We start from the raw sequence: 15,218 nt of genomic DNA, 5'->3' as shown, positions 1-15,218 counted from the left end.
TGAGCAACAGCATAAGTATTAATCTGCATAGTACTTGACATGTATTAGATGTTTGTGCAGTAAACATGTTTGTGACAAGTAGGCGGGGCAGGGAATGTAGACAAATACACTTGGTTGCTACAGATACATGAGGTAGATCGGGCGATTTAGCACGTGCACTACACACTGACCATGGCGTGAGCTTATTTTGGCGTTTTGACATTGTTGTGTTCTTCTCTCTTGTGCAGATGCCAATGGTCAGGTGAAAAATATCAACTTTGCACCCACCAGAGCTGATAAGATGTGCTTGGATGGCAATGCTATTAACTACATTGCTCACTTTGACTGTCCAGAATATCTGAAACAAGTACAATCTAATGAGACCACAGGAGACTGCAAGTAAGTTGTGTTGTTGGAGAATGATTCTCCAAGTCTTAGTTTGTTGTGGAATCAAATGTCCATGTAAATGGTTCCTACAGTGTGACAAGAATATTCTGTTCAAGCCAAATTGTTGCTTGGTTATTTTGTGCTCTTCAAAAATTAAAAAGAGTCTGATGGTCTCTGGTTGTTTACAAATCAATTTTGAAGGCATTGGAATTGACTTTCATTTGCATTTTAGAATTATGGGAAAATTTATAAAGCTTTGCATTCTTTTTCTAAGTAAACACACCATGAAAGAACATTTCAAATTATGAGAAAATGAAGATGCTATTTACAGTAAAAGCTTAAATTGTAATATCTAACCGTGGAAGAACGTTGCCTTGAACAAGTGAGCACCTTAAAATTGTTTAATGTTTTTAATTGTTATTAGGGAAGTGGGGTGGCCATGTTGTTAAGGCATTCATTTGTCACCTCGAACACCTGGGTTCAATTCCCCTCATGGGTGCAATGTGGGAAGCCCATTTCTATTGTATCCCACTGTGATGTAGATGGAATATTGCTAAAAGCAGCATAAAATACATATTCACACACTCACTCAATCCTTATTTGTGTACAAATCGTCAAGAAGTGATGACAAGAAAATTGTTGTCATTTTTCAGCATGCTGGATGATCTGAGTAGCTGTGTGTATCAAGGTGTGAAATCTTTTGTCACATCCAATGGACGGGACTTTGAGTGTGTCATGCAGGATGTCAAGGACAAAGTCGTACAGTACAAAAACAAGATTCTCACGGAGACCAAGCTTCCTGCAGTATGCTTCAAAATAGGTTGGTTAACAGTCATGACCAGCCTTTATTTTTCAATAATATATATCTTATACAAATACACTGTTACCTTCGTGCATACCATGGCTGGCAGGACGATTTGGGTTAGAAGTGATCTTCAGTAACCCATGCTTGTCAGGTGGATCAGATGGTCAGACTTAGCTGACACATGTCACTGGTTCCCAATTGCACAGATCAGTGCTCATGTTGTCATCACTGGATTGTCTGGTCTAATGTCAATTTTTTACAGATTGCCATTATATAGCTGGAATTATGATTGCCAAGTGCATGGTAAAACTAAAGTCACTCACTCTTGTATACTGTGAGAACGTTGTATGATTTTTAAGTCATGGTTAGTGATGGAAAGCATGTTACAAGTTTGACTATGTGAACATCTGTTACTAATTTTGCTCAGGTGTGAGCAACATAATTTTGAAATTCTTTTTTGAAAAACAATATTGAACATTTTCAGAAATTATCAATTTTGTTACCAGTTTTGATCTTATAGGATGATGTATATGGCTAAATATTGATAAAAGGAGATGTGACATAATTTTTAAGGAAAGAAACATTTACACGAAACACATTTAAACCATATTTACCAAATGCTCTTAATGTATTATGCTAAATCTCTGTATAAAATGTATATAAATGCATGCAGGTAGTAAATGCTCTTGGTAAACCAATATGTATATTAACTAATATATTATATGGGACGGAATATCTCTGACATATTAGTAAGGACTTTCACTTGCTACTTGCACCTGTATCAGCTTTGCATACCATACTGTCCTTCTTTCACAGCTGAAGGGAAGCGGCCTTGTCCTGCATTCACAGAGGTAGTTGGCATTGTTTCTGTGGAATGTGCAGATGTTGTGACAACAATCTCCAATGAAACTGATGCTGATTTACGCTGCAAGTGAGTACACAGGGCAATTGCTTACATGCAAGAGGTGTTTTTAGTCTGTCTCACAGTGCCTGAACCACGTTATATTTCCTTCTGAACAGCCCTTTTAGTAATGTGAAACCTTAAATTAATTGAAGCCGGACTAGATTTCCTCACGTTCATGGTTGATCTCCTATGGCAGTTCCTTTTCAATGAAAAAGGAATTTTTTTCTTTCAAAATTATATACATTAGTTTAGTGTTTTTTTCTCCTCAGATAACATTTACTGTATTCATCCTTTCTTGTTCTGATTTAAGAGGGGCAGAGGGCTAGCCAAGTGGTTTAAACATTTGCTTGTCATGCCACAGACCTGGGGTTTGATTTCCCACTTGGGTACACTATGTAAAGCCCATTTCTGGTGTCTCCTGTTATGATATTGCTGGAATATTGGTACAAGCAGCATAAAACCATATTCACTCACCCACTTACTCACTTCAGTAGAGTTCTTGAGGAACATACAAACATACATACTGAACCATCTGGTTCCAGACAAACAATGGCTACCCCTGTAAACAAAAACACAGTGATAAGCAAAAGTCTACTTCTTTCTTAAAATGCTGAATTGATCTTAGCCTCAGATAGAAATTAAGAATCCCATTTCAGCTGACAATATGTAGGCATATTTTAGACTTAGTGATGTTGTGTGAGGACTTACAGACTCACACTTAATGAATATGTTGATTATTGAAACTGTTAATTAATACTTGATGAAAACTCCTTGCAGGCACTATGAGTACATGCTGGGTTGTGGCGTCCTTGTTCTCAGTAGACTGAACTACAACTGTCAAATGTCTCAGCTCAACACTCTGGCTGTTGAAAACAGTGGATTCATCATGCTCAATATGAATGGCTTTAATGTAACCAAGTGCACAAGTAAGTTCTAACCAAGCAAACAGTGTTCACCTTTTAAAATGAAGCAATTGTCAGATACTTGCTGTATGGTGAATTTTCTCAGTTTCTGTAACCGTGTTGTTTGTATTATTTCAGAAGGTGGAGAAATAGAACTATCCACTGTGGCCCCTCTGACATATTACCCATCATGCCTCAATGTTAATGAGTACAGTTACATCTGGAGATACAGGTGTAAGGTCAAGGTTGAGAAAGTGGAAGGAACAGCATGCAGGTAAATCTTGCCATGTTGACTGCTGTACATTTGGCAATCTAGGGGTTCTTCAGTGAATCATTAAACATTAAGAAACAACTGCTTTCTTGTTCATTGCATTTAGAGATGATGAGATGTTACTGAAGATCGATTCTGAAATGGATCTTCACAGATAATAGCATAAAATGATCTTAATGCCGAGGAGATTGTAATTTCCATGCTTTAACACAGACTTTCGACTATGTAGCGCTATAGTTTTGTACAACAACCAGAGATGCCAACCCCAAAGTGTTGCATGTGGTAGTTTCAACATTCAAAATTAGTAGTTTGACCATAAAATTAGTAGTTAACTACATAAACACAATCATGATGGAAAAAATGAATGATATTATGATCACGTGGTTAAATTGTTTCCGGTGGAACTAAATGTGTCAAATCACAAAGGTATTGAAATCAGCTTTGTTAAAATTATGTTTGTTACTTGCAATCCTTCCGGTTCAAATGCGTCATTAAATATGATGAATGGATTAGGTATGTGAAGTCTGAAAATGTATTTCCTTGTTGCAAATATATGTTTTGTCTATATATCCAAATTTTAATGCATTTCATTCAAATTTCGTAGGATTTCTGGTGGAATCTTATAGGCATAGTTTGAAGTTAAAATTCGTAGTGACTACAATAAAATCGTAGAGGTTGGCATCTCGGCAACAAGGCATTGTGGTAATTGGACGTATGTATAAATGATATATGAAAAGAAACAATAGGTTAATGACAAAATGGGTGGTACAGCAGTCTAATGGTTGAAGCATTCACTTGTCATGCCAAAGACCCAGATTCTATTCCCCCCAATGGGTAAAATGTGTAGAGCCCTTTTCCATTGTGCCCCACCATGATATTGCTGGAATATTGCAAAAAGTGGTTTAAATTAAAACTCGCTCAGTCTGTAATGATATTAGTAACATGTACCATACAGTTAAAGAGGTCGTCTTCATAGCAGTTTAAGAGTCTTCATCAAAATGCTGCTAAGTAAATAAACAGGAAGTTGTTATCCAAAAATCTGCATGCTCTTTTATTGCTCCTATTTTTATGGCTTATTGTAGACCACATTTTTAACCTCAGTTATTGTTCTCTTTTTAAAATTTGTTTGTTAATTGTTTCTATTTTGATGCATAATTGTGAAGATTGTGAAGTCAAGAAGATTTATAGAGTTGGTCTATTGTTTTAATCAACTGCTCTCTTAACATTGTCTTTCAGCAAACTGACTGCTACTTTTGCATGTTTTATGGAGAACATGGGCTGTCCATACCATAATGTCTCAGTGATCCTCCACAAGTATGGCAGTCTCTTCATACCAGATCTGAACATCTCCAAGTGTGAAGGTTCGTGCCTGGCATTAATGCTGTGTTGATCATTACCTTGATGATGTCAATGATGGGAGAGAGATGGAGTCAGGGGACAGACAATGACTAATAGGAGGGACAGTGAGCATTAGGAGAGGGAGAGACAATGAGTGATGCGATTGACAGTGGTAGATGGGTGGGAGAATGAGTGATGACAGAGACAGTAGGTGATAGGAGAGAGAATGACAGATGGGAGAGAGATAAATATTCAAAGTTTTTAGGGTAGTGAAAGGCACTGAAGATTTTTAACCAATCATGTTGCTGCCGCCAATTAACAGATACACGTATTTGGGGTTTTGTCTGTTGTAGAATTTATGAAGCAAATTGACAAGCAAGCGTGCCTCAACTCCAGACAGCCCCAACTGGAGGGACTTACCCGGTGTTTGACCACCTTAGTGGGTCTGTCTAATGACATGTCATATGACCTCTCCTGCAGGTAGGCACTGAAAGTATGAATCAAAAGAAGTACCATCAGTAAATAAAAATAGCTTTCTTTATTGTTCATAGCATCCTTTTGACGTGATAACTGAGTAGGTGGTTTGATGGCATTGATGTTATTGACATTAAGAATCACTGGTTTGTCTGACCTAGTCTTAATTAACTGGCAACCAACATATAACATGAGTGTTTATAACTGAGACGTTAACACTTACTCAGCTACAAACATTTCACTGTCGGATTCTAGGACATACTACCAGTCTGCTCGCTGTATGGAGAATCTTCATGTTGATCCTAATTGTAACATTGAAGCCTTTGACAACGTTATTCCGGACTATGTCACAACTGCTTTGATGAGAACTCCAGATCTTCTAGCATCACTAAATGTCACATCCTTGCCACCTGCACCGAAATGCTCAGGTAGGTTGATTACCTGTTGTTCACAAGAGTTTTTTTCTTTTTGGCAAGCAAATTTGTATATCACACAGCCCCAGTGTCCAGATGACTTTCCAGTGTTGCTTCTTAAAGACATTATAAAGACTATTAGCCGGTTATTGTGACAAAATTATCAAGGCAAGAGATTTACATATGCCACTGTGCCAGAGTACTCTTGCAGGTTTACAGATATTTCCATCCTTGCAACATGTACTGGTACTGGTTCCTTAACACTGTTCTTGACTACTGGCATGGCTCAGTAGTGTTGTGGTTAAAGCGTTAGCTCACCATGATGAAGACCCGAGCTCGATCCTGAAAACCATTTCTTGTGTCCCTGCTGACATACTGCTAAGAGCAGCACAAAACACTGACCACCATGATGCTGGTGAGATGCGGAGCACCTGCTCCAGACATGGTGACCATCAAGGTTATGCTGGATTCATTATGTTGCAAGACATTTTCCGTATTTATGTTAAGTAAATCTGTGGGGAATGTTGTTCTCTCTAAAAAAAAAAAAGATTTTGTGGAAAAAGATAATTTTAATCAAAAGCAGTCAAGCTAATACTGGATTTGAGTGGCATTTAAAAGTTGGTGTGATGAACATGAACAATTCTGTGTACATGCAACTTCTTCAGTATCAATATGTGCAGCATTATAGAATTTGTGTAGCTTGATTAAAGTTGTTAGACCAAAATGTTCCTCATGTTAATATTAAAGAAATTGTATAATACCATAGAACTCTCCTCACTGTTTAAGCTAATAGTGGTTGGCATATCTACTAATACTCACTAACACCATCTGATCCTGCATTCTGTATGATGATATGTTGAATCAGATTACATCAAGAAGGCTGTTGACATCAAGGCTCCCTGCCTGGACAAGGAGTTTCTGGGGAAGTATGTTGTTGGAAGAGTCTGCAGAAAGTATGTGGGTCACATGCTGACTGAGGAGGTTCCCAATTCAATTCGATGCCAGTAAGTCAGTTTGTTATCTATCAGTCCATGCACATTTCTGCTGTGTTGAGCTACTGTTTTATCTACAAACGTAGAGGTGACTGAGTGGGCACATGCTGTAGTGCTGTGTTTATAGAAGCTCTTGATTACCATAAAAGCCGGGTGATGATTGGGTATTGATAACTTTACAAGTCAAGTGGGGATTGTGTATTGGCTACTCTGTAAACTGCTACTGGATCAGTGATTCCGGAAATCAGGTGTTACATATACCTTAACCTTTGATGACAAAGTACTTGTATATGGCTGAAATATCAGCTGAGCACCATTTCCCTACTGAAGATGATCTCACCATGCTCAAAAACACCATTTGCATATTTTCAGTAAGATTACAGTCATGTCCAAACTTTCCTTCCTTCCAGATATGTTGTTCAGTGTGTTCAGGCAGCAGTGTATGAAGTCTTCCGTGCCAACTGCACTGTTGAGCAGGTCCACGATGCTATTAATTCATCTTCATCTGAGCTTCAGACAGTTTTACCACTTGCTGCAAACAGTTGTGAAGGTATCGTTTGCGTTGATTCTCACTCAGTGTCATTGCCAGTCTAGTCTAAGTCTAGTAATAATGTGGCCATAGAGTGTTTACATTTCTCTTAAATGGAACCAACAATGTAAATATTTATAACATTGAAAAACGGTATCAGTCTCTGCACATGGGGCAGATGGGTAGCCTCACGGTTACAGTGTCTGCTCATCATGCCATAGACTCAGGTTCGAATCCCCACATTGGTACAATATTAAAGCAAATTTCTGGTGACCCTTCCATGATATTTGTGGAATATTGCTAAAAGTGGTGTATATCTCTTGTAGTCACTCTCCATTGAACTGTATAACTGACATAATAGAATGATTTAAAAAGATTTCAATCAAACTGATTCCTTTGTTTTATGGCCGTGCAATATAAGTGGTTTATCGGTAATTACCAGTTCAGACATGAAAAAGATGCATGTTATGATATGCTGATAAAAAAAAATTGTACCAGAATGATACATTTTAACAGAAATCATAAGTTATTATCTATAAAAGTATCCTGCCTTTATTGAGAATCAATCAAATCTTGACACATCTAGATCTTTTGTATGCACAACAAATGTTGTTTTCTAACCAAAAAGTTCATTTTGTGTAATGATTTCAATTTTGTTTTCGATCAGTTTCAGAAGAGGGCTCATGTTCCACGATGCTTTCCAAGCCAGAGGGTCAAGCAGCCTCGACTAAGTGTTTCACCTACATGTTTGTACAAAACACCAGCCTGCTGACGCTGGAGGAAAACTGCAAGTGAGTTAACCTGTTCTGGCACTGATTTCATTGAGGACAAGATGCCATCATTTGATGGCTTCAGTTTTACCTTTGTTCATGTCAAAGGTGACCTTTTATTCCACCCTCTTTCCCTGAAAATGTTGGCTGACTTTCTGGTCAAATTCTTCCTCCATCAATGACATAATTGATTGTCTGGTTTGACTCAGTGCAGCAGTAACTTAGTTGTAAACTTCATATCAAAATAAACTGAGTCCGGACTTGCTGAGTGTAAAAGATTAATGATGCCAATTGTGTAGCATAGAATATTCACAGAAAAACGCAATTGTTGCTTCAAATAGGTTTTTCTTGTTTCAGTTACTTGATGAATGAAAAAATAATTGAAGCGATGAGAAAATAATTAAAGGGACAAAATATTATAAAAGCAGCTAGAAAATAATCACAGCAGCAAGAAAATAGTTGAAGCAGTGAGAATAAAATTGAAACAATAACTTCTGCTAAAAGAAATAATTTTTCCAACAAAAGTGGCAGCATTAAATTTTCATGTTTGTTATAAGAGGCAACTGATGGAATTGGGTATCAGACTCGCTGGTTTGGTTGACCCCAATTGCATAGAATTATGCTCATGCTGTTAATCACTTTTTTGTGTGTTTGAGACTCAGTCATTTACAGACCATCACTGTACAGCTGGAATATTACCAAGTAAGAGATAAAACTGCAAAACACAAACAAAGCCTAAACTGATCAGATGTGAATTGCTTTGCCTTTTTATCTTCACAGCTTCGTTCTGAGTGGTTTTGCATGTCTGCGAGAGGAGTTGTGGAAATACAATGTTTCCTGTCCAATACGGGAACTAGCCAGTGATTACTTCAGCTATGTGCGCTACATGGCCTCCCTGAACATAACCATATTTCCATTCGATATTACACAGTGTGCAGGTAATTGCTGAGGACACAAATCTTGTCATGCTAGATTCCTATCTAAATGGGTGAAAATTATAATATGCAGTAAAAGCAAATTATTGCAAGGTCACTTTTGGACCCATAAGTGTGTGGGTAATTTGTTCATTCTTTAATGTGGTCATGTGACATTGCTAGTTGTTCTCCATGAGAATGTTCTGTCTGCTATGGTCTGTTTGGTTGTTTACAGCTATTGTGGAAAAAGAAGGTGATGGGAAAATTGAAGATCTCTGCTCCAGTGAAGATAACATCCCGCTCTTTGTCTCCACCAGTTACTGTGCTTTTCTTGCGTATTCCAGTGATTGCGGGTATTCTATATTTCTTTACTTTTTGTAAGGTTATATTAACATTGTTTACAGCAGTCACACATGATTTTATGGAAGTTCATGAGAGAAATGTTGAATGAAATCTTACAATCCAGAATGAGTCCAAACACACAATGAACTTCTTTTCAAACCAAACAGTATTATCAGGGTAGTTAGTTCTGTTCCCAAGTATGAATTTGTTTCCATGGTATCTCCAGTGTGACACGCTTGCTTTAATATCTCATCTGAATGGGAAATATGTGAAAACTCATAGTGGGAAGTTCACGTCTTCACATCATGTTTGTGTTTCAGAGTCCTAAAAGGAATCACAGAATGTGTTCAGCGCAGCATGAATTGTAGTGATGGAAGACCCATCACCAACGCTCTCATTTCCAGAAGTGATATCCTTGTTAAACGTCTTGGAAAAGACTACAGCAAATGTCCAAAAGAAGAAGCAAGTAAGTACAATGAGTGTTTGCAAATTGTTCACATTTCTTATTTAAGTCAGGGTTGGCCTTAATATCTAATTTGTTTCTTTGTGAAGAGGATTATTACTGTGTGTCTGGATGTGACTGTCATTAGGGCTTCAAGCTGTTTATGCTGGTGACTCTTTGATGATTGGAAACATAGTCAAGTTTTCAAAAGGAATGTGAATTACAGAAATGGCTATGGGTGCCCTAGAAATGGGATGACCTGTCTTCTGACTAGTTTTGATGTTATTGTTTCAACTGTCCATTTCACCAAAATGTTGGATAATTCTTGTTACTTAAAATGAGTGTTTTTTGTTTCAGAAGAGGGCTCATGTTCCACGATGCTTTCCAAGCCAGAGGGTCAAGCAGCCTCGACTAAGTGTTTCACCTACATGTTTGTACAAAACACAAGCCTGCTGTCGCTGGAGGAAAACTGCAAGTGAGTTGACCCCTGATTACACAATGCCGTCATATTTGGGATTACACTTTCTTAGTAATGGACTAGAATTCATACTTTATTATGACATCTGTTGCATTTGACCACTTTTTAAACGGCATAAATACGTTATGAATTGACCCCCGTTCTAGCACTCATGTTGAGGACAAGATGCTGTTGTTTGATACCTTCAGCTTTACCTGTGTTCATGTCAAAAGTGATCTCGCAGTTTATTATGAAATATTGTGGTCACCTTTCCCTGGAAATGTTGGTAGACAGTCTGATGAAATTCTCATGCTGTTATTAACAGATGTAATTGTCAGCTCTTCATGTGACTTTAGTGCAGTGATAATAATAGTAAGCTGCCCCCTTCAGGTCAAAGTAAATGGAATATCCACATGTTGAGAAGATGATCGAATGTTTTTGTCATAGGTTGTGTGAAATGATTGTCTTCTTGTTTTTACAGCTTTGTCCTCAGTGGTTTTGCTTGTGTGCGAGAAGAGATGTACAAATTAGGTCTTTCCTGTACAATACGAGGATTAGCCCAAGATTACTTCAACTATGTGCGATTGATGGCCTCCCTGAACATAACCATATTTCCATTTGATATTACCAAGTGTGCAGGTAATCGTTATGAGCCTGTTGCAATATACTGTGGAAGCTGTCAAACCGGCATCTGTCCAATCCAGCAAGTTGTCAACACCAGCACCAAATCTCAGTTCAATCGGTGGCTTGTACACATTTATCATCAGTTCTACAATCCAGCACATTGTCTAAACCAGATCATTCCTTCAGTCCCAAAGAGTGCCGGTTTAGACAGATTCCACTGCCTTATTTAAATGTATAAAAATGATATCTGCTGTAGAAGCTGCTTATTGACAGTTTTAAACTCATTATACATCTGTGGGTAGCTTGTTCATTCTTTAATGTGGTCATGTGACATTGCTAGTTGTTCTCCATGAGAATGTTCTGTCTGCTATGGTCTGTTTGGTTGTTTACAGCTATTGTGGAAAAAGAAGGTGATGGGAAAATTGAAGATCTCTGCTCCAGTGAAGATAACATCCCGCTCTTTGTCTCCACCAGTTACTGCGCTTTTCTTGCGTATTCCAGTGATTGCGGGTATTCTATATTTCTTTACTTTTTGTAAGGTTATATTAACATTGTTTACAGCAGTCACACATGATTTTATGGAAGTTCATGAGAGAAATGTTGAATGAAATCTTACAATCCAGAATGAGTCCAAACACACAATGAACTTCTTTTCATACCAAATAGTGTTATCAGGGTAGTTAGTTCTGTTCCCAAGTATGAATTTGTTTCCATGGTATCTCCAGTGTGACACGCTTGCTTTAATATCTCATCTGAATGGGAAATATGTGAAAACTCATAGTGGGAAGTTCACGTCTTCACATCATGTTTGTGTTTCAGAGTCCTAAAAGGAATCACAGAATGTGTTCAGCGCAGCATGAATTGTAGTGATGGAAGACCCATCACCAACGCTCTCATTTCCAGAAGTGATATCCTTGTTAAACGTCTTGGAAAAGACTACAGCAAATGTCCAAAAGAAGAAGCAAGTAAGTACAATGAGTGTTTGCAAATTGTTCACATTTCTTATTTAAGTCAGGGTTGGCCTTAATATCTAATTTGTTTCTTTGTGAAGAGGATTATTACTGTGTGTCTGGATGTGACTGTCATTAGGGCTTCAAGCTGTTTATGCTGGTGACTCTTTGATGATTGGAAACATAGTCAAGTTTTCAAAAGGAATGTGAATTACAGAAATGGCTATGGGTGCCCTAGAAATGGGATGACCTGTCTTCTGACTAGTTTTGATGTTATTGTTTCAACTGTCCATTTCACCAAAATGTTGGATAATTCTTGTTACTTAAAATGAGTGTTTTTTGTTTCAGAAGAGGGCTCATGTTCCACGATGCTTTCCAAGCCAGAGGGTCAAGCAGCCTCGACTAAGTGTTTCACCTACATGTTTGTACAAAACACAAGCCTGCTGTCGCTGGAGGAAAACTGCAAGTGAGTTGACCCCTGATTACACAATGCCGTCATATTTGGGATTACACTTTCTTAGTAATGGACTAGAATTCATACTTTATTATGACATCTGTTGCATTTGACCACTTTTTAAACGGCATAAATACGTTATGAATTGACCCCCGTTCTAGCACTCATGTTGAGGACAAGATGCTGTTGTTTGATACCTTCAGCTTTACCTGTGTTCATGTCAAAAGTGATCTCGCAGTTTATTATGAAATATTGTGGTCACCTTTCCCTGGAAATGTTGGTAGACAGTCTGATGAAATTCTCATGCTGTTATTAACAGATGTAATTGTCAGCTCTTCATGTGACTTTAGTGCAGTGATAATAATAGTAAGCTGCCCCCTTCAGGTCAAAGTAAATGGAATATCCACATGTTGAGAAGATGATCGAATGTTTTTGTCATAGGTTGTGTGAAATGATTGTCTTCTTGTTTTTACAGCTTTGTCCTCAGTGGTTTTGCTTGTGTGCGAGAAGAGATGTACAAATTAGGTCTTTCCTGTACAATACGAGGATTAGCCCAAGATTACTTCAACTATGTGCGATTGATGGCCTCCCTGAACATAACCATATTTCCATTTGATATTACCAAGTGTGCAGGTAATCGTTATGAGCCTGTTGCAATATACTGTGGAAGCTGTCAAACCGGCATCTGTCCAATCCAGCAAGTTGTCAACACCAGCACCAAATCTCAGTTCAATCGGTGGCTTGTACACATTTATCATCAGTTCTACAATCCAGCACATTGTCTAAACCAGATCATTCCTTCAGTCCCAAAGAGTGCCGGTTTAGACAGATTCCACTGCCTTATTTAAATGTATAAAAATGATATCTGCTGTAGAAGCTGCTTATTGACAGTTTTAAACTCATTATACATCTGTGGGTAGCTTGTTCATTCTTTAATGTGGTCATGTGACATTGCTAGTTGTTCTCCATGAGAATGTTCTGTCTGCTATGGTCTGTTTGGTTGTTTACAGCTATTGTGGAAAAAGAAGGTGATGGGAAAATTGAAGATCTCTGCTCCAGTGAAGATAACATCCCGCTCTTTGTCTCCACCAGTTACTGCGCTTTTCTTGCGTATTCCAGTGATTGCGGGTATTCTATATTTCTTTACTTTTTGTAAGGTTATATTAACATTGTTTACAGCAGTCACACATGATTTTATGGAAGTTCATGAGAGAAATGTTGAATGAAATCTTACAATCCAGAATGAGTCCAAACACACAATGAACTTCTTTTCATACCAAATAGTGTTATCAGGGTAGTTAGTTCTGTTCCCAAGTATGAATTTGTTTCCATGGTATCTCCAGTGTGACACGCTTGCTTTAATATCTCATCTGAATGGGAAATATGTGAAAACTCATAGTGGGAAGTTCACGTCTTCACATCATGTTTGTGTTTCAGAGTCCTAAAAGGAATCACAGAATGTGTTCAGCGCAGCATGAATTGTAGTGATGGAAGACCCATCACCAACGCTCTCATTTCCAGAAGTGATATCCTTGTTAAACGTCTTGGAAAGGACTACAGCAAATGCCCAAAAGAAGAAGCAAGTAAGTACAACAAGTGTTTGTAAACTGTTCACATCTTGTACTGATGTGGGGAATCAAACCAGGAACTTCGGCATGACAGGCTAATCCTTTAACCATAAATCTATGCTACTGCCCCCTTTTTATTGCGAAGACCATTGTTACTTAGTATTATGATGTTAGCCAAGTGGTTAAAGCATTCACTCATCACGCTGAAGACCCATGTTCGATTCCACACATATGTGCAATGTTTGAAGCCAATTTCTGGTGTTACCCCCTACTGCGATACTCCTGGAATATTGCTAAAATGGTGTAAAACCTTACTCACTGGTTTAGTTTTGGTTTTCTTCCCTTGTTATTTATCACACTTTGATATGTTTGAAAAAATGATGGGCGTATCTTTTAACTCAACACCTGGTGATCTTGACTCCCCCATTTTCTAAATATAGCAGTGAGATGCCCTCGTGGTTTAAGATTTTGTGGTCAGATGAAAACCCGGGTTCCATTAGTGCCTTTAGTGACAAGCACTGGTGTTCAACATGGTCAAGATATGCAGTATGGGTGATAAGGCTTGGTGTATCATATTACCTGATTTTCATGATATCTCTACATTTGGCCTAGGAGTATTTGGATACATTGTGTAAATACCAAGTCTCATATCCCTTTTGCCTGAATAATTGCTGATTGCTGATACCATACTCACATTTGGCTTCAAACATCATTCATTGACTGTTTTACTGTTATATTTCAGGTGACAAGAAATGCCCAGAGATAGGTGATGTGAACTACAGTGTGGCAATGGATGTTGTTGCAGAATGTGGAGCTATTCTTGGAAAGTTCAATGCTTCTATCATCCCAGAAGAGCATGCATGCAGGTTTGTAGCCTGACATATTGTTTAGTCTGTTGTGAAGGCCCTGAAACAAATATACCCAATGTAGCTCAGGCAAGTCTAGATGAAGACGAAGAAAAACTTTATTACCCTGAATTTGAACATGTTTCAAGTCCAGTATCTGAAAATGAAGAAAGACAAGGGGTTATATTATTATATTTTATAGAGATGACTTAAAACCATTGTCACATTGTAACTTTCATGGTACATAAGAACTTTCCTTATTTCTATCATCATTAGTATCATGTGGTCTCCCAAAGCAATTATCTAGCCTCATGTAAGAATGTCGAGTTTTGATTGGTCCACGTGACTCTGATAAAATACCATGTACATCCATCATGATCTGCCAGCGGGAGTATAAAAGTCGTATACTCCTGCTGCGAAAGTCATATCGCCCCGCTACGCCTTGGTGACGACGCGAAGTGAGAAAATCGTGCATCGACAAGCCTTTAGTAACGTGCGGTGCATTGAGGTCAACCGATCAGCTGGCGTCAACATGGCAGCAAGTCGATTCGATGCTTGTTGTTTTGTTTTGATTTAGTGTAAACAATCAGCTAGATAAATGCGTTATCACATCGTGTCGAGGGAAATACAGGGTTTTATCAGTCCTGAGTAAGGTTGTATTCCCCAAGCCGATCGGGGAATACAACCTTACTCGGGACTGATAAAACCCTGTATTTCCCTCGACATGATGTGATAACTGATATTATTGCTATTTTGTTTGGGAATACAGGGTCTGAAAATGAATCAGTTTAGTTTGACGCCACACTCAGCAATATTCCAGCTCTATGGCTGCAGTCTGTGAATAATCAGGTCTTGACC

The 15,218-nt window shown here is 38.2% G+C and overlaps 1 protein-coding gene across 4 annotated transcripts in view; it reads left to right on the top strand.

The window, feature by feature from the left end:
• The window catches only part of LOC137265185 (uncharacterized), a 124,929-nt gene that overhangs the window by 44,931 nt on the left and 64,780 nt on the right, over nucleotides 1-15,218 (top strand). For 3 of the 4 annotated variants that reach the window (XM_067800525.1, XM_067800526.1, XM_067800527.1), the window contains 23 exons: nucleotides 228-378; nucleotides 1,020-1,186; nucleotides 1,988-2,102; nucleotides 2,853-3,001; nucleotides 3,116-3,251; nucleotides 4,485-4,609; nucleotides 4,940-5,066; nucleotides 5,316-5,488; nucleotides 6,339-6,477; nucleotides 6,876-7,015; nucleotides 7,662-7,785; nucleotides 8,545-8,702; nucleotides 8,914-9,031; nucleotides 9,341-9,486; nucleotides 9,820-9,937; nucleotides 10,401-10,558; nucleotides 10,936-11,053; nucleotides 11,363-11,508; nucleotides 11,842-11,959; nucleotides 12,423-12,580; nucleotides 12,958-13,075; nucleotides 13,385-13,530; nucleotides 14,258-14,381. In XM_067800525.1, the coding sequence (XP_067656626.1) occupies nucleotides 228-378; nucleotides 1,020-1,186; nucleotides 1,988-2,102; nucleotides 2,853-3,001; nucleotides 3,116-3,251; nucleotides 4,485-4,609; nucleotides 4,940-5,066; nucleotides 5,316-5,488; nucleotides 6,339-6,477; nucleotides 6,876-7,015; nucleotides 7,662-7,785; nucleotides 8,545-8,702; nucleotides 8,914-9,031; nucleotides 9,341-9,486; nucleotides 9,820-9,937; nucleotides 10,401-10,558; nucleotides 10,936-11,053; nucleotides 11,363-11,508; nucleotides 11,842-11,959; nucleotides 12,423-12,580; nucleotides 12,958-13,075; nucleotides 13,385-13,530; nucleotides 14,258-14,381 (3,172 nt within the window). The remainder of the gene's footprint in view (nucleotides 1-227; nucleotides 379-1,019; nucleotides 1,187-1,987; nucleotides 2,103-2,852; nucleotides 3,002-3,115; nucleotides 3,252-4,484; nucleotides 4,610-4,939; nucleotides 5,067-5,315; nucleotides 5,489-6,338; nucleotides 6,478-6,875; nucleotides 7,016-7,661; nucleotides 7,786-8,544; nucleotides 8,703-8,913; nucleotides 9,032-9,340; nucleotides 9,487-9,819; nucleotides 9,938-10,400; nucleotides 10,559-10,935; nucleotides 11,054-11,362; nucleotides 11,509-11,841; nucleotides 11,960-12,422; nucleotides 12,581-12,957; nucleotides 13,076-13,384; nucleotides 13,531-14,257; nucleotides 14,382-15,218) is intronic. The other variant, XM_067800528.1, reaches the window with a different exon arrangement.

This window comes from Haliotis asinina, chromosome 15 (genome assembly GCF_037392515.1).
Source record: "Haliotis asinina isolate JCU_RB_2024 chromosome 15, JCU_Hal_asi_v2, whole genome shotgun sequence".
Lineage (NCBI taxonomy): Eukaryota > Metazoa > Mollusca > Gastropoda > Lepetellida > Haliotidae > Haliotis > Haliotis asinina.
The sequence above is the reverse complement of the archived record's forward strand: the minus strand, read 5'-3'. Positions and strand labels throughout refer to the sequence as shown.